The sequence below is a fragment of the Tursiops truncatus genome, chromosome 8 (assembly GCF_011762595.2).
Source record: "Tursiops truncatus isolate mTurTru1 chromosome 8, mTurTru1.mat.Y, whole genome shotgun sequence".
NCBI lineage: Eukaryota > Metazoa > Chordata > Mammalia > Artiodactyla > Delphinidae > Tursiops > Tursiops truncatus.
This window is the reverse complement of record NC_047041.1, coordinates 12,012,353-12,039,643: the sequence shown is the minus strand read 5'-3', so window position 1 is coordinate 12,039,643 and position 27,291 is coordinate 12,012,353. Positions and strand designations below refer to the sequence as shown.

Sequence of the window (27,291 nt, the reverse complement as noted above, 5' to 3'; positions counted from 1 at the left end):
AGAGTTCTGAAAGGTTTTTAGAACTAATTTATTTTCCTTACTTTTCATCCCAAGAAGGCATCCACTTAGGTATATTACATAATGCTCAAGGAGGTAACCGAGATAGAATTGCAGGTATATGTACTTTATGATAAGTGAAGGTAGAAGTGCCATACAGAATGAGACTGTCTAGCCTAAGTATGATGACTTGGACAATGTCTTTAATGTGTTTTTATGGGAGAGATTGCTGTCATTCATGAGTTCAGGTGCAAAAGCTTGTTAATGGAATACTCCGTAGACCATAAAAATGATTATAGGGCTTCCCTGGTGGCGCAGTGGTTGAGAGTCCGCCTGCCGATGCAGGGGACGTGGGTTCGTGCCCCGGTCCGGGAAGGTCGCACATGCCGCGGAGCGGCTGGGCCCGTGAGCCATGGCCGCTGAGCCTGCGCGTCCGGAGCCCGTGCTCTGCAATGGGAGAGGCCACAACAGTGAGAGGCCCGCGTACCACAAAAAAAAAAAAAAAAGATTGTATATGTATATATTTATGGATATAGAAAGTTTTTCATGAGCCGTTTAGTGAAAAGGCAGGTTACAGAGCTCTGTATCTAAAAGTAATTTAATCTTTGTGTAAACATCATGTATCTACATAGTATGGAAAAAATGGTCTGAAAAAATATACACCATAAAGTGCATCCTCAGGCTTTTAATCTACTCTCTAAATCTGTCAACCAGAGCCTGGTATGGCTGTGGCTCTAAATATGCTTCAGATAAGAAAAGCTTTTTGGTGACACTTATATACATGCTTAGCTTAGCTAATGAAAAGTAAAACTACATCTACATGGGGTTATAGGTTTTTTGCTTATTTTCAGTTGGTAAGTTTTAAAAATTCAGAATGTATATCTCTAGTATTTTTAAAGCAGTTATTTAGAAAAAAGCTTATCAATAGACCCTTTTTCCTTTATTTTTTAATTTAATTTTTAATTGAAGTATAGTTGATTTACAGTGTTGTGCTAATTTTTGCTGTACAGCAAAGTGACTCAGTTATACACATAAATATATTCTTTTTTAATATTCTTTTCCATTATGGTTTAACTCGGGAGGTTGGATATAGTTCCCTGTGCCATACAATAGGACCTTGTTGTTTATCCATCCTAAATTTAATAGTTTGCATCTACTAACCCCAAACTCCCAGTCAGTCACACCCCCGTTGGCAACCACAAGTCAGTTCTCTATGTCCGTAAGTCTGTTTCTGTTTTGCAGATAAGTTCATTTGTGCCATATTTTAGATTCCACATATAAGTGATATCATACGGTATTTGTCTTTCTCTTTCTGACTTCGCTTAGTATGATAATCTCTAGCTGCATCCATGTCACTGCAAATGGCATTATTTTGTTCTTTTTTATGGCTGAGTAGTATTCCATTGTCTGTATGCACCACATCTTCTTTATCCATTCCTTTATTTGTTTATTCATTTTTATCTTTCCTGGAGGTAAAAATATGTAAAATACACATATACTTTCCCAGAGTAGTTATGTTTTATTGGGTACACTTTTGCTGAGGATCAGAAAGATTTAGGAAACAAAACAACAAACTAAAGTCCCAGCTACCTAAAATGTCCAAGAACCTGGCAGGGTTTAGATATAGTGGAGGTCTTTCACAAAAGGAAGCTTTGCAGGGATGAGGTTAGGAGTCCATAAAGTAAAAGTTAAATGGGCTTAAAAAAAAAAAAAGAAACTTCCAAAAATTGAGAAAGCTAGTAATACTAAGAGATTCTTTGATGCTATCCAGATTTTCCTCCTTAGCTTTGTTTTTTTTTAAATTTATTTATTTATTATTTTTGGATTTTATTTTATTATTTTTTTTATACAGCGGGTTCTTATTAGTTATCTATTTTATACATTTAGTGTATATATGTCAATCCCAATCTCCCAATTCATCCCACCACCACCCCCCTCTCCCCGCACTTTCCCTGCCCTGGGAAAGTTCTCTACATCTGTGTCTCCAATTTCTGCCTTGCAAACCGGTTCATCTGTGCCATTTTTCTAGATTCCACATATATGCATTAATATATGATATTTGTTTTTCTTAGCTTTGTTTTGTTAGTTTTTTGACCTGCTCCATGCCCCTACCCGCCAAACTCAGCCTATAGATTCCTCTTTTGTTCTTTTAAAAAAAGAACAAGATATAACAGCTCTGTCTCTCTCTGAACACTTGGTTTTTCTTCATCAACTGTCCCATCTCTTCTGTTTTCATCTAAGCTTCTCAAAGGCATGGTCTATACTTACTGTCTTCATTTATTTACTTCCTTAACCCCCTAAACTATGGTTTCTACTCCCTTGTCTGTACTGAAAATGCTTCCACTAAGGTAAACAAACTCCTACTTGCCCAGTCCTTTAGGGATTTTTAAATTCTCATCATTTTTGACCCCTTGATATTCTACATAAAGATCGGTCACCCCCATCCTTGCACAATATTCACAGCAGTCTATCAAAACTTTTCTTACTTCTACCTCTATAGGATAAAGTCAAACCTGAGCAAGGTCAGGCATGAGCTGACCACTGTCCACCTTTCAGTCGAATCTCCTGTCTCCCCTGCTCCCCACAAATATTTTATGTTGTAGCAATACCGCTTAATGTCTCTTGTGCTGGTTTATCTTCTGTTGTTTCCTGTGCCTGGAATGCTCTTCTCCAACCTGTTAACCTAATCTTTGTTATCTTTCAAAATGGCTCAGGATTCACCTCCTACTTCCTTGATGATACTTCCAAAAAGTTAATCGCTTCTTGTGTTTGAATTCACTATTTTCTGGGTGGCTTATTTCAGGTACGCATTACCTCCCTGTGTTTCCCTCTAGGTTTTGGATGCCCCAAGGGCAGCATTTGGATTTTATTCATTCTCACTTTCTTTAGTATTTAGCTTGGCACAGATTCGGTGTCTGGTTCATGTTTGTTGAATGGAATCACAGGAGACTGTAAGCTTTGTGAGGGCACACATTTTATGAATAAATGGTCAAATAAGCCTAATTGGAACCACTTGATAAGGTGCAAAAAAGAGAGAAAACTGGATATATTTGTAGTCTCCATTTTTATTAAACAAGTGGTAAAGAAATTCTTATTCTCAGATTGTCTTGTAAAGGAGATAGGCACCTGAGAAGAGAAAAATGCCTGGAATGAAATGTCATCTGACCAAAGGAACCCTACGGTGAAATTGTGGAGCCTTTGGCCAAAATGTTTAACCTAAGTTTTATTTTCACATATTTGGTAGCAAAATATTGGCAGGTAGCTTTGAGAATGTGGTTTTCTCTGCCCTTCTCTGATGAACAGATGAGATTGGCTAGTTGTATATAAATGGGTCCATGTCAAATGACTGAAAATAATTTTAAGCTACTTGGGAGTGTTTCCCTCCTCTCTATTTTTATGCTATGAAAGCTCTTCCTGGGTGTTTAACCTCATCCTACATTAATGCATATTTTGAATTCTTGCAATTTATTTTTTAGAACTCTAAATCAGTTCCCAACTGTTTATTATTCCAGTAACTTGAATCTTGCTGTAGGAAGCCCCATTCTTTTGTTAGTCTCCACAGCAGGAGGCAACTGGGAGGCCTGAAGCTCCCCAGCATCTTTAGGCTATGGCTTTGTAACCTCTGCCTGCTGGGGCCCTTGTGGTTCCAGAGTCACAATAGTTTGGATACCATTTGGGTAATTTGGATGAACTATTTGGGTAACTTTTATTAACACTCAGATGTGTTTTGCACTGCTTTCTTTTTCTTTACCAATGCTCGTTTACAAAAGTATTTCCGTTTGGCCACCCATTTTATTTCTCTTTTCTTCCTCAATTCCCAATTCCTTTAAAAGTTAATATTATATATTTCACATGGTCGAGTTTGACATTTTTTTCACAGACAGTTGATAATAATGAGGACTTAAAAATACTTTGACAAATTATTAGGTCATTCCCAGATAAATCACTTAAAAATGTTTTGTATTTTGAAAAGATAATGTATGGAAAAAAAGGGTGATGTATGCACCTGGTGAGTTCAGGCGGTTCAGATGGTTGAACAGTGAGAAGGAAATCTCCTTTTCACCGTATTCCTCATTTCCTCTCTTTGGAGTCAACCACAGGTATTAATTTTACTAATTTCTATTTTATCCTTCTGGAAGTAGTCTATGCATATATAGGCAGATAAACCTATTTTTTATAAGATTTAAAATGCATGTTTTGGGACTCTGGGGTAGTATTTATATTTTTTGGAAGTTGTGAGTGAGGCTGGTAGTATTCACACTTTATGAAGTGTGGTAATTTAACATAAAATTTTTTGGTGAAGTAAATATTGATCTTGCATACCAGCATAAGGCTATATCTTGCATCTCTTCCACTCTTCGTGGTCAGACGTGGCCTATTTTCTGTTTCCAATTGTGTTGAGTTTCATACTAATTTTGACCTGACCTTGGGAACAGAAAGTACAGATTGATAGCTATTGAGGTTACTTAGGTGACTGGGCTGAGCACCTTATCCTCCAACTTGCACTTTTACCAAGTGCTTTATGAAAGCATATTATAGTCAGGATTTGAGGCACAAAGGAGTTGAGTTTTTCACAGGCACACTCCATGACTTGGTAATGGAACCAAGCAACATCACCCCAGATTCCTGGCTCCCTGGCTTTAAGCACCAATTCAGCACACTTTTACAAATGTATTAGACCTCTGCCAACTGTAGAAGGTAGTCAGATGTTATTTGACACTGGTTCTTGCCAGAAAGTCATAGATTACCCCTCCACCTCCAAAAAAAACCTTTTAAAAGTCTCCAGTTAAAGATCTTCTTCCGTCCTGTATGTCCTCATTTTTCAATCTATTTGGTTTTCAGTTTTCCTTTCCCACCTACTGTTCCTCCTCCAACTGCCCCAACAGATTTTGAGTAGATTTATGTCACTGATCCATTTTGCAATCTTAATGTTCTAATTCGAAACCCATGTATTATTGTGTACACTATCTGCATGCCTGGAATGCTGTTCCAATAGAGTATCCTGGAAAATGACCAATGAGGGTGACTGGCATTGCTTTTAAGTCTTTAGGAAAAAGAAAAGCAGACTATTTGGAAGCATTGTGAAAGCACGGGGCCATAAGGAGTAACTTTTCAGTTCCCATGATTGCTTGCTTACTAACACTTATTTTGACTTGCATATGTTTCTAACCTCACCATCCCTCATATCAATTTTAATAATATAATAGCCAGTTATTTAACCAGCAAAAGCCAGTTTATTTGGGAATAGCCAGAGGATTTGCAATTTGAGATGTGCAAACTGTGGCAGACCACAGGCAAATCCAGAGAACAAGGAAGGGGAACTTGCTTTTATAGGGGAAATGAGGGGAGGGGGAGTGTGTTAAAACCAAACAGTCCATTGGAGGAAGCTGGGAGTCCGAAGGATGGAGGTTGGTTGGGCTGCTGTGGTCTCTGATTGGCTGGGCTGTCATTGAGCAAAGAGTTTTCTTCTTCCCGCTGGATAGTAAAGTAGGCAACACTTTCCTGTCAGAGATGTAGGCCTGCATCTCTTCCCATTTGGAGTAATTAATGTTGCGTGGCAAGGGTGAGGGCTCTGCCTATAGGTCTGTCCAGACTCCAATTTTAGCTGAGGTTTCTTTAGTTCCACACTCAGCTTGTCTATATTTAAATTGTGTAGGGCTTCCCTGGTGGCACAGTGGTTGAGAGTCCGCCTGCTGATGCAGGGGACATGGGTTCGTGTCCCGGTCCGGGAAGATCCCACATGCCGTGGAGCAGCTGGGCCCGTGAGCCATGGCCGCTGAGCCTGCGGGTCCGGAGTCTGTGCTCTGCAGCAGGAGAGGCCACAACAGTGAGAGGCCCGCGTACCGCAAAAAATAAATAAATAAATAAGTAAATAAATTGTGTATAAGATTATTGCCCTTGGATTGAAGAGGTTGGAGTTTAAGTGATTCTGAAGCTCAGTTAAAAGATGCTATTTAAACTCGGTGACTATTATTTTGACACTGACACTTCAGCACCCTCCCACACACTTTTTATTCTTTTGAACTGCCAGTTGTATGGAAGATAGCAGTGTAACTTCTTTGACTTTTTGTTAAACATTTCTGAAAATTCTGTTGGCATTCTGCTTGAGACAGGTCTTTGATAAGAACTATGATGCCTGTCACTAGTGGCATAGCACCTGCTCTGTGTTGTATGCTGTTGGTGGTGAGTTTACATTGAAAAAGAACCTTTCCACCTGAAAGTTCCTGGAGTCCTAGATGAACCCACACAGTTCACTTTTGACACAGTGCTGGGATAGAGGACAGCAGCATATACTTACCACTCTGGACAGAAAGAACAAACTCTCTTGTCCTAAACCAGGCTCTGTTCTTAAGCTCCCAAATGATGACCCTGACCGGGGGCAGCCCTATATTTTCAAGGTGACTTGTGATATACTTGTTATGAAATGTATTACGTAGTCTAAACTTTGATAAATTAAGTACGGGTAAAACTTTCGGACAAGTGCTCAATGAGTGTCTACTCTGTGTTCTAGGCATTTGTGAATTGATTTCACGAAGTACAGTACTCGTGGTCCTGGTAGTAATCTAGAAAATGGACCAAGTTTAAAGACCACTTTTATATTTATGCCCTTTTCAAATTCTTGTTACAAACCCAAGAGGAAAATTTTAGCTCATCAATAGTGGGAAAATTGAAGTAGAGAGAGGTTAGCTAACTAGCTTATGTTTCACCCAGCTAGTAAATGACAGAGCCTAAGTTTTCTGTTTATGTGCTTTTTCTACCATACTACAAATTCCTGTTACAAGTAATAACAGTTGTGTGTTTTAGAGCTTTACAAGAGCCCTATAATCTCAATAGTGCACTTGTACATTTTAGAGCTCTGCAGTAACGCTGAACTCCAAGCAGTATAGATATTAATATCTTATTTTACAGAATAAGACGTTTGAGTCCCAGAGAAATACGCTGTCTTGCCTGATGGCACAAAACTATTAAGTGGTAGAACCGGGTGGGACTTAAACCCACTCCTGATCCTGCATCTTCTCTTTCCGCTCAGCATACTGGAGGCTCGTGATTTTAGTTCTCAGCAGCATTTACTGAGCCCTTACCGTGTGTAGTGTACTCTGCCAGATGCTGTGAATCAATACTGAAGAAGTAGACTCGCATAGCACTGCTGCCCTTCATAATGTAATGGTGGAGCTAGGACAATCGCATGAGAAAAATACCTACCATTCAGTATAATTAAACTGTATAAGGAAAAGTAAACCAGTGCAGCATAGTGAAGTAAATATATCACCACCAATGGTAAACAGTTTGGAGTGCTATATGGGTGGTACCAAACAGCCTTTTAGAAGTTTTTTAATGCTCATTCCTGCTGGGTTTTCCTAGGACCAGATACCAGTAGTCATTCTCAGACTCTCCAGCTGTACTTGCTGCTTCTCTATAATCTATAACCGTATTCAGTTCTCTCCTATTTTAAGAGGAAAGATCTTGGCAATTGCCCCCAATCCTGTACTCTCTCCTGTTCCTGCCTACCTTATCAGCCCATCTTCTTCCTCCCCTTCTCACCAAAACTTCTCAAAATGTTGGCTATACACTTCACTCTCTGATCATCCCTTTTACTTTTCCGTCATGGCTTTGCTTCCTCTGCCTGTATCTTAAATATCAGTGTCCCAGAGAGTTCTAGTGCCCTACTGTTCTTATTCATGATATTTCCTGATGAGATCCAAATCTTCGCCGCTAGCTCACTTTTCTCACCCAACTTCAGACTGTTCCCCTGAAACAGATGCCTCAGATTGAACATGTATAAAATAGAATTCATCAATTTCCTCCTTAAAACTAGATCTCTCCATATTTTCTTTTTTCTTAGTTATGTCATTAGTCACCTAGTCTCCTGTACTAGAAACCTGGGGGTCAGCCTTGACTCCACCTTCCCGTCAGCCCCTATAACTCCTGAAAAGCTTGCTTTCTAAGTTGATCTTAAATCTATTTGTACTACCACTGTACCACTTTGGGCCCTCATCATCTTTCCCCTGTATTTTTGCAGCATCTAACTCTTCTCCCTGCCTGTCTTTTGTGTATGCAGTGCCTAGCTTAGTACCTTATAAATAATTGATTGTCAATAAGTATTTCTTGTATGAGTAAATAAATAAATTTTGATGATTTCTTGGTTTCTTGTAGAATTTTAGGAAAGGAAGATGGATCAACCTAGTGGGAGGAGTTTTATGCAAGTATTATGTGAAAAATATAGTCCTGAAAACTTTCCTTACCGCCGTGGTCCTGGGATGGGAGTCCATGTCCCAGCCACACCTCAGGGCTCTCCTATGAAAGGTAAGAAAGACGGGGCCTAAAACATTTTTTTACTGGAGCTTACTTAGGACATTAAACCAGAATATTGCCTTATTTGCAAATGATTCCCTTTATTTTGAATTATGAGTTGAATAGTCTTTCTCCCTTGCTATGATTTCAGTGTTTTTGAAAACCTGAAAGGATTTATTTTCCTGCAGATTGGCCAAAAGGCATTCTAGTTGCACTCATAGGGTGAGAGCAATATTTGAGTGATAATATTTCAAGGAACTTGGAGGGTGCAGATAGTACAAGCCTGGCCTGTGCCCTCAGTGACCTTACAGCTTATTGGATTACAACATATTCACATTTACAAAAATATATAATAACACAGGGTAGTTTATGTTGAGTCAAATGAACGGCACAGTGATTGGGAAAGAAATTTAGAGAGTTAATTTATAGGATCAAGAAAGGGTTCAAAGCTGTGAGATTTGAACTAACCCTTCAAGAATGTAGAATTTGGTTAGAGAGGAGATAAAGACATTCTAGGAGGGGGATTATTATGTGAGCAAAGATCTACAACTAGAAACGTGCAAGGTGTGTTTTTGGTTTGCATTTTAGCTTGATGTTGTAATTAACTGCTATTGGAAGTAGTTCTTTGTAGTGATGGGAGATGAATATTGAACAGTGTTTTAGTTCCTGTGTCCAAAGGTTACTGAATGTTTATTATTTCTCAATGCAACTATCTTATCAATCCGTATAAACTGAAACAGCAGAAAGAAGTGGACTTCTTACTTGCTCATTTTTTCAGGATCCACTCCCATTCTGAGAAAATTGATTTTGTGAAAAGTACTAAGTTGAAAGTTCATATTATTTGAGGCTTCCATTAATGAAATATACTTTTGTGAGCCTTGGCTTTGTACCAAATGGGAAAAGAGTGGTTGAATTCTCATATTTATCCTTTTTATTAGAGATAGGAAGAGTGATTTTATTGACATACTTTTGAACAAGCAATAGTTTGACTGAATTCATTGAATGGTTTAAGACTTTAAAACATTTTCTCTCATTATAATTATATATTTTTAAAAGTCTGATTTTCATAAGGGACAAATTCTACATGGATATGAAAGGGGAATGATTGATGGACAAGTATGGGAGAAAGATACAGATTTTTAAATGGATCCACGTAAGCGAGGAAGATTCCTTGAGTGATATGAACTTGAAGAACAGAAGTGGTTTAGCAGATAGACTGTCTAATGGTTTGAGATAATTTCCAGAGGCAACAAAAGGTGAAAATACAAATCAGACAGAGAGAAAAGAGCTATCCAGAATGATACTTTTGAACTAAATTTAAAAAAGAAAGAATTGAGGCCAATGAGAACACAGTGGTAGCCCTGACATGAGTCACATGGATCTAGTGTCACATGATAAGGTGACAGCATGGATGATGGTTCTGTTGTTGGTAGTTGAGATAAACAATGGTGCCAGGAGGTGAAACCTCCAGGGCTTTTTGGGGGTATTGGTCTAGTTCTTCTGATCTCCTGAGCCATATTTGGCTGTCTCCCCTTAGAATTCAGTACCCTTGGATCCCAGCGTATCTTCTATTTTCAAGGTTCTTGTGTAATTTCACACAATTTGATTTTGATTCCTGGTGGCTGAATGTATGTAGACAAGAATTAGGCTGACGTAGAAAGTATTTTGTTTCTCCCATGATTCAGATCGCCTCAACCTCCCAAGTGTACTGGTGTTGAACAGCTGTGGAATAACCTGTGCAGGAGATGAAAAAGAAATTGCTGCCTTCTGTGCTCACGTGTCAGAACTAGATCTTTCTGACAACAAACTCGAAGACTGGCACGAGGTAAAGTTTTTATACTGCTGCATTTTGGTGAATAACTCACTGTATTATTGTTTACGTTATTACGTATGCTGCTGAATTCTGGTTCTCACTCGAGATTCTTCTCTGTATGTCTCAAGAGAAATAACTGACTGCTTCAACTGTTTCTATGGTGATTTTTCAATGAACTTTGTTGTTGCTGATTTGTTTTTCATTAATGTGAAAAGCACTGAGGAACTTTATTCCAGGCATCAAGAGGTTAATAAGACCACAGAGGTTTAGATTGCAAACAGTGCATTAAATTCTCTACTGTTTCACTAGTTTACACATCCTGTGCCCATTCTCTGCTACTGCTTCAACATTTATTACTATAAATTGACATAAAAATTACTGGAGCTCGAAACTAAGGTTATAAAAATATTTATTCTTGTTACTGAAATTTATTCCAAATCTTTTAGAACTTTTCCTTCTTTTAAGTCGCACTGGTAATTTGATACAACTGATGCCTTTGACCTCAGAGTAACTCTAAGCCAAGTTGCACAAATAAAAGTATTATGACATTCTCTCTTATTATTATATATAACATTACCTACCTGATTATAGCATGACCTGATAGAAGCTACCCTTAAGAATAAGAGAAAAATAGTTCTTCCTACTTAATTTAGGGTCTTATTTCCTGTTTGGAGTATTGGAAAAGTGTCCTAATGGGTTTTCCTGACTCTGGTTTTACTCTGCTTCCTCTAAGCTAACCTTCTGCAGTGCTACCAGACTCCTTTTAATAAATGAAGTGTGATTATGAAACTCCTGCTTCAAGTCCCTTCACTGCTTTTCACCACCTACAAACTGTGGTCTGAACTCTCTAAGTGTGACCCTCTATCATACGGCCCTTTGCTATTTCTAGAGTTTTATCTCCATCTTTAGCCATGTGCTTTTCTTGCAGCTCATGATAAATGTGGACATGAAAAGCTTCCTTGCTTTTATTCATTCTGAATCTACTGTTCTCTTTCTCCTCTGTCTACCCAGTTGCTTCCTATGTATCTTTCAAGACTTGGCCCAAGTTGCTGTTCCTCTCAAACTTTCCCTGACTCTCAGGCAGAATTAGATTATCCTAACACCTGTATCATGTTGCTATAAAGGGATTCATTACAATGTAGCACAATCATTTGCTTACTTGACAGTTTTTCTACTAGACCATGAGCTTATCCAGGGTTTTGTTTTTTATCATCAGCACTGGCATTCTAGGCATTCAAATGTTTGCTGAATGCCTTAATGAATAAATGATTGTATCTTAAGGTTTGATCAGGCCTACTTGTTCTAACTTTTCCTGTGATCTTAAGACATTCACTTAATCCTTTATCATCCATAAGACAGGACTGTTGATAAAATTAATCATCGAGACACTTGGTAGATATTAAATATGATACAGATTCTAAGACAGCTTTCTTGTTTAAGAAAAATCTATCTATAACCCATTTTTCTTTAGCTTTTCTTACATTCGTCTATTTCATAGTCTTGTTTAATCTGGTATCTGTGCTACCAGTTATATTTCCTATTTTTATTAAGATGTTTACCAAAATTCTTTGAGATGCACGTCACTTGATTTCTAAGTCACGTGTTAATATATACAGATTTACTTAGCTGTTCCAAGAAACAATCTCTATTTGTCCATGTAATTATTATTTGAGTTACTTATCCAAACAACTGTTATAGTTCACTGTTCAACAAATTACAATCTGTGCCTTCTGGGTCCTTTGAGATGCTGAATTGACATGCATGCTCTGTCCACATGCACAGATGCAAAGAGAGCGACCTTGTTCATCCTTCTTCTCTACAGTTCCCTCAGGAGTCCTGCTGAGCCTCTGGTGAGATTTCTGACCTGCATGGGTGACAATTCAGACCAGCTCTTACCCTGAGTCATTTCAGCTCCTATGTTCACAGGCTGATTCCCCTAAATTTATTTCTTTGGGAGTAAAAATTTCATAAAGGTGTTGTGCTTTCTGCTTTGACCTATACTTTGACCACATACATAAGCTTTTGCTAACTGGTAGAAACAGTTTAATAGTGATATAGTTGCTGCCTCAGAAGAACAATGTCAACATGGATCAGAACACAAGTTTACACTAGGTAATTCAGCCTTTTCTCTGCTTAGACAAAGGTCTCCACTGAATATTTTCCAGCTCACATTGACAGATACAGCCAGAGGGTCACATGTTTATTTGTATTCTATTGGTGCTTAGTTTGTATATTCCTGTAAGTGCCCTATAGTCTGATTTCAGGCAGTTTTCAAATGAATGTTTGTTGCTGCTACCTTTCAGGTTTCCATTTATTTTTGTTTTCATCATTCCTTTATGTTTTGTCCGTAGCCTTAACTGTAGTTGGTCCCAATCTTCTAGAATATATATCAGAACACAGAGAGATGGGAGAAGTACTGACAATGAAAGAATATTGATTTTTAGGATTGATTATACTCTTTGCCAAGCTGCAAAATGCCTCATAGGTCACAGTTTTAAGACATTACCTTGCAACCCATTGCAACCCATGTATTTGATTACCCAGATCATTTGTCCCTGGCCATTAACTAAGTTTATTTCAGCCAGTATTTGATATACCAACATGGAACAGAATAATCTAGTTGGTTCTTTTAGTGTTTTTGAATGATCACTAATGTTATGAGTATCTTCTTTTATAGTTTAAACTACTGGCTGCTTTATATTCAGAGACTAATATAAATATGAGTGAGAAGTGTAATGCTTTGGGGAGAGGCAAAGATTTGTCTCTGTCCATCTAAAACTGGGCATCTATGTATAAAAAAAATTACGCATTTTTTAGCTTTTGATTTGAATTTTTTGGCTAAGTAGATTTTTGTCTGACTTTTCCCAAGGTACCTCTTTTTTCCTCCTTTCCTTATCAAAACCATTTTATAAAAGACATTACACTAAGCAGTTGAGAGGAGGGAGGAATTCACCATGGGTGAGATAGAGAATAGCTTGGGTATAAATTACAGATTGTTATCTTACTACCCTTTCCCCATTTTTCTTAAAACTTTAGTTTCTTCCTTTTCAAAACTGAGAGTAGAGGGTCCTCTATTAAATCATAGAGTTGTGGAGATCTAAAAGGTGATCTAAGTTCATCTCCATGTTTCTGCACATGAGTGTCCTGAACTCACTCCAGCTAGAAGCGTCTTTATTTTTAGAATTTAAAAAAGAGAAGTCAGTATACTGCCCTAGACACTCACTGAATAATAATAGCCTTTACTATTAAGATATTTTCTACCATGAATAAATTTACCTGTGTAATGAATACAATATTTTCCAGAATATTATCATTAATTTAAGGTTACACAAAATCCTTTTTAATTTTAACTTTTTTTTTTTTTTTTTTCCCGGTACGCGGGCCTCTCACTGCCGCGGCCTCCCCCGTTGCGGAGCACAGGCTCCGGACGTGCAGGCTCAGCGGCCATGGCTCACGGGCCCAGCCGCTCCGCGGCATGTGGGACCCTCCCAGACCGGGGTACGAACCCGCGTCCCCTGCATCGGCAGGCAGACTGTCAGCCACTGCGCCACCAGGGAAGCCCTAATTTTAACCTTTTAAAGAAAATATTTACTTCTAACATATATTATTTTTCCTGCTTGGATTATGAAACTATAGTCCAATTTTATCTTTTTTAGGATATTCTAGGGCTGATGAGTCATTGTTTTAAATCTTTATTCTCATTGGACAGTAGTGCAGATGCAGACTATGAAGAAGATCACATCATGTATCTGCTAGCTTTGGGAATTCTTTCAGAAATTGCTTCAAAGACTCTGATAGTCTCCACTTTGGGGGGTGTTTTCTTCTTTATTACAAAAATAAAATATGAAGGGTTGTGGTTAGCAAAGGTTTATGTGTTGTTTACTTAACTAGGGTTGTACCTGTAATTAGCAGTTATTCTCCATGCTGTAGTTGGAGCACAGTTCCTTTTCATCTTTTTTTTTGCCCTTAAAAGAGGTGAAGCATAGCTAGTCATCATCTTATGTACGAAAGGCCTTCATATATTGGTATCCAGGTGGTAGACTGCAGTGAAGGATTGGTCCTTGTGTGGACTGTTTAGCTGTGTTGTGGCCACACACTAAACTCCAAATCCTAGCCATATATCACACAAATGCTTGTTACCATTTGGTCACAGAAGAGATCAAACAGGAGAATATATGCTGACTGGTATGAATCTTTTACATTTTAAACTGAAGCCTAGTATATTTTCCTCTGAAAGATAGTTTAGTTATTCATTTATAAAATGAAAATAAATACGGTACTACTTCAGAGGGTGTGTTAGACTAGATGAACTAGTGTGTGTGAAGACCATTCCCTCTTACATACTTCTCCGAACCTTCTTGGAATTAATTTACTTCTCACTGATTTTAGAGCTCCTAAACTGTACAGTACATAGTACACAGACCTAATGTAAAGTGCAGACTGCCTTTTCTTTCTCCCCATAGTCCTCGACACTGGATACATTTTTGTCATTACCTATGGAGCTCTGAAAAGAAACAGGTATCCAGGTCCCAATCATGAAGCTCGTCCCACCTGTGAAGCTTCTGATTCAGTAGTTTATGGTGGCTCCTGGGAATCAGTATATTTTAAAAATTCTACTAATTATTTTAAATATGACATATTTAAATAAATGTGATATGACATATAATCAGGGTTGAGATACTGGTTCATACTGTACATATCCTATTAGTCATAGTTACATTTATTAAATGGTTTTGTGCCATTAATTTAATCAACAAACATTAAGTGCCCACTTTGCAGTAGTGAACCAGGTAAGTACTATCCCTGCTTTTACATTCTCTTGGGCAGTAGGTAAGGAAACAAGTTTCTAAAATATGTACCAATCACTGTTAAGTGCTTTACACATGTATCTCATCTAATCCTACCAACAATACTGTAAAATAGATGGGAACTGTTTTCTCTAGTTTACAAATAAGGAAACTGAGATTTGGAAAGGTTAAGTAACTTGTCAAACCACACAGCTAGGAAGTGTTAGAACCTGGTTTGAGTCCAGGTTTTCTGATTCTAAAACCAATCCTAAGTATTCTGTTCTACTCCTTTTCTCATAACTTTCAGTTACCATGTTGCCTGGCTGATTGATGCTTAATACATTTACTGGGCTTCTAGTGTTTATATCATACCTTGTTTAAGCTAGTTCTTCATTTTTTCTGGTTATATTTATGATTTACTTGTTGTGGTGTATTGGAAAGAAAAATGGCTCTGATTTTTAAATCCTAGGTTTGGCTTTTGTGACTCTGAAATCTTACTCAAATTATTTAACATCTCCGAGCCTCAGTTTCCTCATTTATTAAAATAAAAGAATATTAGTTATCTTACAAGTTGTTTTGAGAATTTAGTGAAATAAGTTATATTTTAAAAACCTAGTACAATGCAGAGCAAATAGTTAAGGTCAATAATCAGTAAAGCTCATTTCCTTTTCTTTTTTTCTGTCTACCAAGTTGCTAGCTAAATCATTAAATGGATGATCATGTTTTCTCTTTTGTAATATAGTTATGGATGCTTTTTACTTCTGAGTAAATATATTTTAAAGTTTGGTGCATCTTTGAACCAAGCCAAAACTGTTTTCTAAGTGATTGTGACTATGTGATCAATTTTGAATACCTGAATTGTTACCATGTAGTCTTTAATAAACCTTCAATTAGCCTTAATATTCTACTGAGGATGGAAGGAAGGAGATATTCAAAGAGAATTACTGTACATGACCCAATCCCAGCTCTTTAAAACTTGTAGCCTAAAATGTCATCTAAATGATCTTTTCTCCAAAATATCATGTAGTGATATCGAAGAGAATATTATACAGAGTAGAATCAAAAACTTTGCCAAAGGTAACATGGAAAATTTTTCTTTTCTACCATTAATTTTCAGTTATGCTACTATTTCATAGAAGGAGATTAAATTATTTACCATGATTTGTCGCAATTATTTATACCTCTCTGCGGGTACTATCACTAAATAGGACTCCGTAATGCAAATGGCCCTTTGCCTGGAGACCCACTCACTTAGGTTTTCTTGAGTATGATTGTTGTTTAAAAGCTCTGATTACTGCCTGATATGCTTTTCCTTTTTTTCTCCACAGGTCAGTAAAATTGTGTCAAATGTTCCCCAGTTGGAGTTTCTAAACCTGAGTTCCAACCCTCTGAATTTATCGGTTTTAGAAAGAACGTGTGCTGGGTCCTTCTCCGGGGTTCGAAAACTTGTTCTCAACAACAGCAAAGCTTCTTGGGAGACAGTCCACACGATACTGCAGGAGTTACCAGAGTAAGCCCAGAGAGCATGATGGAGAGGGAGCCATGTTGCCATCTGTGTTAGTACATAGAGTTACTGCTGGTCTCCCATCTCAGAAATACTAGAACTGCAGATTGAATGGAGAATGAGGTTAGAAAAATGAAGTAATTAAATGAGGCTGTGAGGGTAATCTAGTAACATTTTCATTGGAATACTTGTTCAGTGTTGGGTAGCACCAAGACATGGGATATGTCATCCTTTGGCGAGAAGATATCCCTGAGAAGCACTTATCGTTTCGAGATCAACCCAGTCTTTTTCCATTTTAATCTTCTGATTACCTGATTCCAGAATTTTGCCTTAGCACTTTTCTTTGGGAGGGAAAAAAAATCATAGTGTCTCTAAAATATATTAACACTCAGATGATTAAGTGCCTAGCTTGCATGATGGGAAAACGGACCTAGTATTCCTTTCAATAATTTAAGCAGGAAATTATACTTTTGTCTGTCAGCTTAGAAATGCTCTGTTCTGTTTTGTTTGTATCTCTCTTTGTATATGCACATAAATATTAAAAGGAAGTAGTTTAAAGAAATATATGAAGCTGTAGTCTCCTTGACTGTCTAAATATGGAAACTATGAAAGCCTTTCAGAATCTGGTCTCAACTTACTCATTCCATCTTAGTTTCTTCCTCTCCCTCTAATGAGATTGGTTTTCTCACTGCATGCAACATCTAGCATGGCATGGAATGAGCTTTTAAATCCCATCTCCACTTACTATCCTTATGACCTTTGATAAACTTTTGTCTATAAAATGAACATAATTGTCTATAAAATTGCAGAAATAGAAGTATAGTCTATAAAGCACCTGCACAGCACCTGACACAGGGTAGGAATTCAATAAATGATAGTTATTATTTCTTTTTCTAAATACTTGCTCATGTTGTTTCTAGAATTTCCTTCTGTGTCCTCTCAATTTACCCAAGTCTACCCCTCCTTCAAGGCCATGCATCCTTTCCTGACTATTCCAACCACAATTTCAGTCCTATTCCTATATGAAGTACTGTTGTACTTACGGTTAGTGCTGCTTCATTTAGCACTTATTTACTTAAGCACAAAATTAATTTAGTACTGGGTATATCATTCTCTGCTGTTTTATGTATTTTAGGTTTTGTCTTCCCAGCTGTATTTTAAGCTTCAGAAAGCCATCTTTATAATTTTCTCTGCAACACTAGCAGAGTCTCACACATAGTAGGCGCTTATTTATTGAATGACTGAAAATAGGTGCAGAGTAGAAACTTAACTGCTTTAAACAATGAAATATTTCCTTTTTTCTCTGCAGTTTGGAAGAGCTCTTCCTGTGCCTTAATGACTATGAAACAGTGTCTTGTCCTTCTATTTGCTGTCCTTCTCTTAAGCTACTACATATAACAGACAATAACCTCCAAGACTGGACTGAAATACGCAAGTTAGGAGTTATGTTTCCTTCACTGGATACTCTAGTCCTGGCCAACAACCATGTGAATGCTATTGAGGAGCCTGATGATTCATTGGCTAGGTTGTTTCCTAATCTGCGATCCATCAGCCTCCACAAGGCAGGTGAGGAACAGGCTTGTTCTCATTCTACATGCAGATTGATCTGAACTTATGCATGAAATACAGTGAAAGTGTATTTCTGTCAGTCACAGCTCTGCCTTCTTACAGGATGAATTTCAAGAGTGACATGCAGATGCCTATATTTTTTAAATTTATTTATTTATTTAATTTATTTATTTTTGGCTGTGTTGGGTCTTTGTTGCTGCGCACGGGCTTTCTCTGGTTGCGGCGAGTGGGGGCTACTCTTCGCTGCGGTGCGCTGGCTTCTCATTGTGGTGGCTTCTCTTGTTGCGGAGCTCGAGCTCTAGGCGTATGGGCTTCCGTAGCTGTGGCTCGCAGGCTCAGTAGTTGGGGCTCGCGGGCTCTAGAGCACAGGCTCAGTAGTTGTGGCGCACGGGCTTAGTTGCTCCGCGGCATGTGGGATCTTCCTGGACCAGGGCTCGAACCCGTGTCCCCTGCACTGGCAGGCGGATTCTTAACCACTGTGCCACCAGGGAAGCCTGCAGATGCCTAATGATTAGCTAAATTTAAGGCATTAATTTCCATAAATGCTCTGATAAATACCAGTATTTATCAAATATTTGTTTGGCATAGCATTATATTAGCTATTAATATTTTGTATATTAAAGGGGTCATGCTATGAAAGGAGTGAAATGAAATTGATGAATTGGATAGTAAAAGGCAGGGTAAAAAGAGTACAGAGAATTACAAACTAGACTTTTGTCTTGATTTAGGTTGAGGAATCCCAACCTGCTATGGCTTTCAAATTCTCACATTCCTTTTCTAGTGTCTACATGTAATTGATTACCAGTTTGTTGCCATCTGATTCTGTATATCACAGGAATGAATATTTTAGCCTATTTTTAAAAATTAATAAGCCTTATTTTTTAGAGTCTTTATATTCACAGCAAAACTGAGCAGAGCGTACACAGAGCTCCAGTATACTCCCTGCCCTACATGGGAACAACCTCCGCCGCTATCAACATCCCAGCACCTAAGTGACACCTTTCAGTTTACCTGCATTGACACGTCATCATCCAAAGGCCATGGTTTACATCAGGGCTCACTCTTGGTGTTGTACATTCTGTGGGTTTGGACAAATCTGTAATGACACACATTGTAGTATTGTACATAATATATAGTTTACTGCCCAAACCATCTTCTGTGCCTATTCATCCCTCCCTTCCCCCTAATCCCTGGCAACCGCTTATCTTTCTGCTGTCTCCATAGTTTTGCCTCTTCCAGAATGTCATATAGTTGGAATCATACTGGCTTCTTTCACTTACTATTACATATTTAAATTTCCTCCATGCCTTTTCATGGCTTAATAGAATGTTCCTTTTTTAGCACTAAATAATATTCCATTGTCTGGATGTACCACAGTTTATCCACTCACAAACTGAAGGACATCATGATTGCTTCCAAGTTTTGGTTTAATTAATAAAGCTGCTGTAACCCTCCATGTGCAGGTTTTTGTGTGGACGTAAGTTTTCAGGTCATTTGGGTGAATAACAAAGAGTGCGGTTGCTAGATCATATGGTAAGAGTACGTGTAAGTGTTGAAATGAGCCGCTGAACTCTTTTCCAGAGTGGCTGTATCATTTTGCATTGCACCAGCAATGGGTGAGACTTCCTGCTGCTCCACATCCTTTTTTTTTTTTTTTTCAGTTTCAACATTTATTAGCATCTTGCTTCCTGTATTTATCCCCCATACTGTTTTTCCTTTGGGGGGAATATTTTAAAAGCAGATCTCAGCAATCATGTAATTTCAGCCTTAAAATCTTCAGTGTATATCTTTAACAGATAAAATATACTCTCTTAATCTACAACAACCCTCTTACCTGCACCTGATTTTTTTCTATTGTTCCTTTCTACATTATGTTGCCCCACATCCTTGACAGCATTTGGTGCTGTGAGTGTTTTGGCCTTTGGCCATTCTAATATGTGTATAGTGGTATCTCATTGTTGTTTTAATTTGCATTTCCCTGATGGCATATGATGTGGAACATCTTCTCATATGCTTTACTTGCCATCTGTATATCTTCTTTGGCGAGGTGTCTGTTCAGGTTTTCCACCCATTTTTTAATCGGATTGTTCATTTTCTTGTTGTTGAGTTTTAAGGGTTCTTTGTATATTTTATCAGTATGCCTTTAGCAAATGCATTCTCCCAGTGTATGGATTTTCCTCTCATTCTCTTGGTATTGTCTTTCAGCCTATTTTTAAAACAACTACATAAGTAAAAATAATTCTGACCTATAACTGAAAAAACATAAACGGTTTATTCCACCACGGAGATTATAAGGGCGGGAATTAAGTCTTAAAAACAAGTGATTTGCATAAGGAAGCTGTTTATTTCACAACTTGACATCCCTTGAGCTAACTCTATTCTTCCTCCTAGATGGCAATGCCATTCTGAAGGGAAGAGGACAGTGACCTGGGATAATTTTTGCACCAGGGTCCTCACAAACTGCTCCTCTGCCTTTACCCTTGCTGAAGGTTGATAGAAATAGGAAGGGACTGCGTTGTTTTCTGCAATGGATTTAATGTGTTGTAAAACTGACCAGCTTCATCATTACTGGGATATTTTTCCTACCAGTGCCAAGGATGATACATTTGTTCACAGCTCTAGGAAGAGTTTCCTTTTAGGTCTGAACAATCTTAATTTGTTTCATGTTTTCCTACCCAAGGGTTCAGTTTTTTTGTTTTTGATTTTGTTTGTTTGTTCTAAATTTTGAACCTGTTTCCCTGTCCCCAAAATGAGGACAGTTGAAAGATGATATTTAGTTTCGGCTTCTATTGACCTTGCCCATTTTAGTGTTTGTTAGGTAGAAATTTACTCTGCCAGTGTCCACTCTGATCAACGGTTATGTTCTCTGAGTCTCTGTCTGATGAAAGAGTTGATCACATCACTTTTTCAATTATGTAGTCATGGCATCCATCCTGCTTATTAAACCACCAGTGACCCCCTTTACCAGCCATTTGGGTGGAGAATCAGTAGATGAGTGGATGTTGGAGAATAAAGGGCGTCCTTTGAGCACTGGGATCACAGGGATAAGAGAGGTTACAGGGAAGTTTTTATGGTGTTTTATTCCATTCTTTCCTTGGATAAAGAAAAATTCCAGGATCTCTAACTAGTTTATGATCATTATAACATTGAAGAACCTATTAATGGAAATAAATTTTTTTGCTATGTTTATCTTCTCATTTGTGTGCTTTTCTGGATTTACTTAAACAATATATTTCTCAAATTAGGTTTGCGGTCCTGGGAAGACATTGACAAACTAAACTCATTCCCTAAACTTGAAGAAGTGAGGTTGTTAGGAATTCCTCTTCTTCAGCCATATACCACCGAGGAGCGAAGGAAATTGGTAATAGCCAGGTCTGTTGTACTGATTATTCTGCTTTCTTTCCTCGGGGCTTTGTTGTTTCATTAAAGGGATAATGCACTGTTTGGGGGTGAGGGGAGCACACTGTATGTTTATCCATCTCTAGAACAGACTGCTTAAAGGAGCTGCTTCTCTAGCTCCAAATCCTAGAGGAAAACGAATGCAATATGATGAGAAAAATGTGAAATATGATTGATCTGCCAAGACCACTGAAAAATTCCCTCACAAATCTATTCTATTTTTATACTTTTCAATATTTACAATATTTGAAATCCTATTTTGGGTCATGAAGAAAAAGTAGGTATAATAGGGAATCAACTCTATTTTAGTTACCCTTATTTTCTGTGTTAACATAGAAGTCATTTAAAGTGTAAATACCTGAAAATTAGGCTGTTTCATTAGTGTAAAACTTAAGAGAGTAGCATCTGTGTTTTCTTCTTCAATGTAGTTTGACTTAAATGTGACCACCATGCTGTTACCTTCTTCCTCTGACTCCCCTGCCTTTCGTGTCTCAGCCTCTGCCTCCCCCAGACTACTGAAATGTCCCATGAGGGTTTATTTTTGTATGTGTCTTTAGCAGCAGTAAGGCTTGACTAAGATGTAAAGGGCCACGGAGTTTTGATTTGTTCTCTCGTGTACTATACATAGTAGTTTTGACAGGGGAACAGTAGGCTTTAAGGTTCCCTAAAGAAGAGTGGTTCTATAAACCACTTTGATCTTTCTGACCAACTAATACCTACCAGATCTTTACTGCTTTCCAGTTGTTAACATACACAGTAATATCCCACTGAAGAAATAAATTTCAGCATACTTTTCTTCTACGAAGAGTAAGTCTTACAGGCCTTGTAGTTTATTTTCTTTACACAATTCTTTTGTAAATATAATAAATGAATTCCTGAGCTATATGACCAACCTGTACTGACTGCTTTGTAGACCTGTGCTGTCCAGTATGGTACCATCAGCCATGGGGGACTTTTGAGCACTTGAAATCATGGCTAGTCTGAATTGAAATGTGCCGTAAGTGAAAAAGACACACTGGATTTCAAACACTTTATATAAAAAAAAGAACATTTAAGTATTAAGAACATTTAAGTATCTTAGTTATTATTTTAGTATTGATTATAGATTGAAATGATTGTATCCTGGATATATTGGGTTAAATATAATATACTATTAAAATTAATCTTATCTGTTTTATTTTTACCTTTGAAAATATGGCTACTAGAGAATTTAAAATTACGTGTGTGGCTTGCACGATACTTAGGTTGGACCGTGCTGCCTAGGATCTTATTTTGAAAGGTGAGGTATGGTTATAAAAGGTCAGGCGTCACATCAAAAATGAAACTTTAGATATTTTTGGTCCTTTTATTTTATACCACGTTAGTTCATGCTGGTGGTTGTACACAAGCAGAGCTACATCAAAGGAGTCCTTTCAAGGTAATAAGACTGGACCTCAAACCAATCATTTTATTTCTAAGTCTCAATATGTTTATTATGTCTCTTTTGCTTTTTATTTATAGATTGCCATCGGTTTCCAAACTTAATGGCAGTGTTGTCACTGATGGTGAGCGAGAAGATTCTGAGAGATTTTTTATTCGTTACTATGTGGATGTTCCACAGGAAGAAGTGCCATTCAGGTAAAAATCCCCTGTCAGCTCAGCAACACGTGAGCAAGTATTGCGGCGACCTAGGAACTATTGATTCAGAGCAAAATCTAATCATCTGTTGTTGGACTCTCTTAGAGAACTTTGGTGATAGGTTAAAAAATAAAGGAAGAAACGCAAAAAACAAACCTGCTTTATCTCATTTTCCACAGTGTATTTCTTCTAGCCTTGCACTTGTATTAAGAATGGTTGGGTAAGTACGTATTTGACTACTTCTGGTAGTTCCCACTCCATGTTCCTTATCATCAATTCCTTTTTGATCCTCTTCTCCAGGAGCACATTTTCACCCATCCCCAAAACTGGTTTCTTCTTTCACATTGCATCCGCTTTTAAGATATACTATGTTCTGCAGTTTGGAAGATTTGACAAATGTGCCCGAGGTTTAGAGAATATGAGAAAGGGACTAGAAAATAGACTCCTGAGGAAATATTAAAGGAATTAGGATGGTTGAGTAGGAATAGAAATGCTGAGGCCTAAATTAGTACCTTTAAGTATATGAAAAGTAAATATGTATTGTTTGGTGAGAAACTACCTTTAATATTCTGTAAATGTAAAAGTAAATGAGCAGATATGATATACGTAAATATAAGGGGAAAAAAAACCGCTAACAGGTTTCTGGGTGTTGGAAACTAGAATCAGTTACCCCCAAATTTATATTCTTTTCTTAATGACTTTAAGAATAATACGAAATCCCATTCGGCAGGAGGAATTTCAAACCAACAAGATGCAAGTTAGGACTAAATGTGAGTCAAATCACACTCTGGTTATAAATTTCTTTTGTCCTTCTGGTTACAAATTTCTGTGATTCTAATTCATTCTTACTGAACATTATTTTTTCCCAAAGTTCTCTATTATTTACAGGCTTTAAGGGGGTCACCATTCTATAAGGCTCAACCAGTGCTGTGTAAAACTATCTGTGCTATTATCAGTAGAATTTTAAAGCTTAAGCGTTTAAAAAATATTAGACAAATTAAGTAAGGATTTTGAAGCTAACCTTTTAAAATTAGCTAAGAACAGCTAGGTAGGGAGAGATATGACTGCCTTTTTAACACAACCCAGAAATGTTAGGTTAAACCACATGAAAATTTTTTGGGGTTAAAAAAAAATGGTCTGATAACTATAGTTTTCATTTGATTCAATCTAACATATTAATAGAAGAAGTAAATATTCTGGTTTTGAGCATATGTCTGTCATTATAGTTTATTTATCTTCCAGTCTGCTACAGGAAGTAGTATATACATAGGCAGTAAATTGTTTCTGTCCTTGATGGCATAATTATCCTAAAGCACATTTATGCCTCTGTAGTAGTCAGTGTGCTTGAATGCATGTTATAGAAATCATCTTTAATCAGGGGAGGACTTTACTGGAGAGATATTGAGAAACTAAAAGAATTGCTAGGTGGGCTAGAGAACCTGGTTTAGACAGGAACCAAGGGAGGCAAGGATAGCCAAAGTTTCGACTTACAGTCTTCTTTATATATTTCTGTTGGTACTGCAACGCTGGACTTAACCACTGAACACTTGCAGCCATGTCATGGATTTTTGATTTCCCGATAAGTGCTGAATATAATCTTTCACTGACCTTTGCTTCATTCCCTAAGTGTCAAAACTATGCATCTGACCAATTGATTGGGTATGTTTAAGGCATTTGCCCACACTCTGTCTCCCAAGAGATAGGGAAGACAGATTATCTTCTCCACTTTGGCTTCTGCAATGAGAGGTAGAATCTTGCTTCCCCTGATCTTGGGACTTCCCCTCAAATAGGAACAACTCAGCAAAAAGAATGTCTACTATAGTCCGACACTTCTGACTTTCCCTATAGTTATATATTAAAAATTATTCTTACCTATCCTAATAAATTCCTTGTATAAATGAAAACACATTTCTCTCTCCCTGAAATGAGATAACCTATTCTAATCTACATAGACTGTGAGCAATTAGCTACTGCCAAAGATTTATACAGTCAAGCTATTTTACTTACCACTCTGGCCTTGCTGCCTATTTATGTAATTATGCCTCCTTTCTCACTCACTAGTAGTTAGAGGCCACTGCTTGGTCTCTTCCTTCCTTCTTTTGTTTTTAATTTTTTTTATTCTTATTAGTTATCCATTTTATACACATCAGTGTATACATGTCAATCCCAATCTCCCAATTCATCCCACCACCACCCACACCCCCTGCCACTTTCCCCCCTTGGTGTCCATACATTTGTTCTCTACATCTGTGTCTCAATTTCTGCCCTGCAAACCAGTTCATCTGTACCATTTTTCTATGTTCCACATATATGCATTAATATACGGTATTTGTTTTTCTCTTTCTGACTTGCTTCACTCTGTATGACAGTCTCTAGATCCATCCACATCTCTACAAATGACCCAATTTCATTCCTTTTTATGCCTGAGTAATATTCCATTGTATGTATGTACCACATCTTCTTTATCCATTCATCTGTCGATGGGCATTTAGGTTGCTTCCATGACCTGGCTATTGTAAATAGTGCTGCAGTGAACATTGGGCTGCATGTGTCTTTTTGAATTATGGCTTTCTCTGGGTATATGCCCAGTAGTGGGATTCCTAGGTCATATGGTACCTCCATTTTTAGTTTTTTAAGGAACCTCCATACTGTTCTCCATAGTGGCTGTATCAATTTACATTCCCACCAACAGTGCAAGAGGGTTCCCTTTTCTCCACACCCTCTCCAGCATTTGTTGTTTGTAGCTTTTCTCATGATGCCCATTCTAACTGGTGTGAGTTTTGATTTGCATCTCTAATAATTAGTGATGTTGAGTAGCTTTTCACGTGCTTCTTGGCCATCTGTATGTCTTCTTTAGAGAAATGTCTATTTAGGTCTTCTCCCCATTTTTGGATTGGGTTGTTTGTTTTTTTAATATTGAGCTACACGAGCTGCTTATATATTTTGGAGATTAATTCTTTGTCCATTGATTCGTTTGCAAATATTTTCTCCCATTCTGAGGGGTTTCTTTTCGTCTTGTTTATGGTTTCCTTTGCTGTGCAAAAGCTTTTAAGTTTCATTAGGTCCCATTTGTTTATTTTTGTTTTTATTTCTATTACTCTAAGAGGTGGATCAAAAAAGATCTTGCTGTGATTTATGTCAAAGAGTGTTCTTCCTATGTTTTCCTATAAGAGTTTTATAGTGTCCCATCTTACATTTAGGTCTCTAATCCATTTTGAGTTTATTTTTCTGTATGGTGTTAGGGAGTGTTCTAATTTCATTCTTTTACATGTAGCTGTCCAGTTTTCCCAGAACCGCTTATTGAAGAGACTCTCCTTTCTCCATTGTATATCCTTGCCTCCTTTGTCATAGATTAGTTGAACATAGGTGCGTGGATTTATCTCTGGGCTTTCTATCTTGTTCCATTGATCTATAGTTCTGTTTCTGTGCCAGTACCATATTTTCTTGTTTACTGTAGCTTTGTAGTATAGTCTGAAGTCAGGGAGTCTGATTCCTCCAGCTCTGCTTTTTTCCCTCAAGACTGCTTTGCCTATTTGGGGTCTTTTGTGTCTCCATACAAATTTTAAGATTTTTTTGTTCTAGTTCTGTAAAAAATGCCATTGGTAACTTATTAGGGGTTGCATTGAATCTGTAGATTGCTTTGGGTAGTAGAGTCATTTTCACAATGTTGATTCTTCCAATCCAAGAACATGGTATGTCTCTCCATCTGTTGGTATCATCTTTAATTTCTTTCATCAGTGTCTTACAGTTTTCTGCACACAGGTTTTCTGTCTCCCTAGGTAGGTTTACTCCTAAGTATTTTATTCTTTTTGTTGCAGTGGTAAATGGGAGTGTTTCCTTAATTTCTCTTTCAGATTTTTCATCATTAGTATATAGGAATGCAAGAGATTTCTGTGCATTGATTTTTGTACCCTGCAACTTTACTAAATTCATTGATTAGCTCTAGTAGTTTTCTGGTGGCATCTTTAGGATGCTCTATGTATAGCATCATGTCATCTGCAAAAAGTGACAGTTTTACTTCTTCTTTTCCAATTTGTATTCCTTTTATTTCTTTTTCTTCTCTGATTGCCACGGCTAGGACATCCAAAACTATGTTGAATAATAGTGGTGAGAGTGGACATCCTTGTCTTGTACCTGATCTTAGAGGAAATGCTTTCAGTTTTTCACCATGGAGAATGATGTTTGCTGTGGGTTTGTCATATATAGCCTTTATTATGTTGAGGTAGGTTCCCTCTATGCCCACTTTCTGGAGAGTTTTTTTCATAAATGGGTGTTGAATTTTCTGAGAAGCTTCTTCTGCATCTATTGAGATG

General features: G+C 37.6%; 1 protein-coding gene across 8 annotated transcripts in view; it reads left to right on the top strand.

Annotated features, from left to right (window-relative positions):
* Positions 1-27,291, top strand: part of TBCEL (tubulin folding cofactor E like) — an 82,100-nt gene that overhangs the window by 12,964 nt on the left and 41,845 nt on the right. For 7 of the 8 annotated variants that reach the window (XR_012333291.1, XM_019941751.3, XM_073808067.1 and 4 more), the window contains 6 exons: positions 8,152-8,301; positions 9,975-10,114; positions 16,218-16,399; positions 17,703-17,959; positions 21,208-21,334; positions 22,862-22,978. Coding sequence is in view for 7 of the 8 variants with exons in the window: in XM_019941751.3 (XP_019797310.1) it covers positions 8,169-8,301; positions 9,975-10,114; positions 16,218-16,399; positions 17,703-17,959; positions 21,208-21,334; positions 22,862-22,978 (956 nt within the window). In the remaining variant the exon portion in view is untranslated. The remainder of the gene's footprint in view (positions 1-8,151; positions 8,302-9,974; positions 10,115-16,217; positions 16,400-17,702; positions 17,960-21,207; positions 21,335-22,861; positions 22,979-27,291) is intronic. The other variant, XM_073808071.1, reaches the window with a different exon arrangement.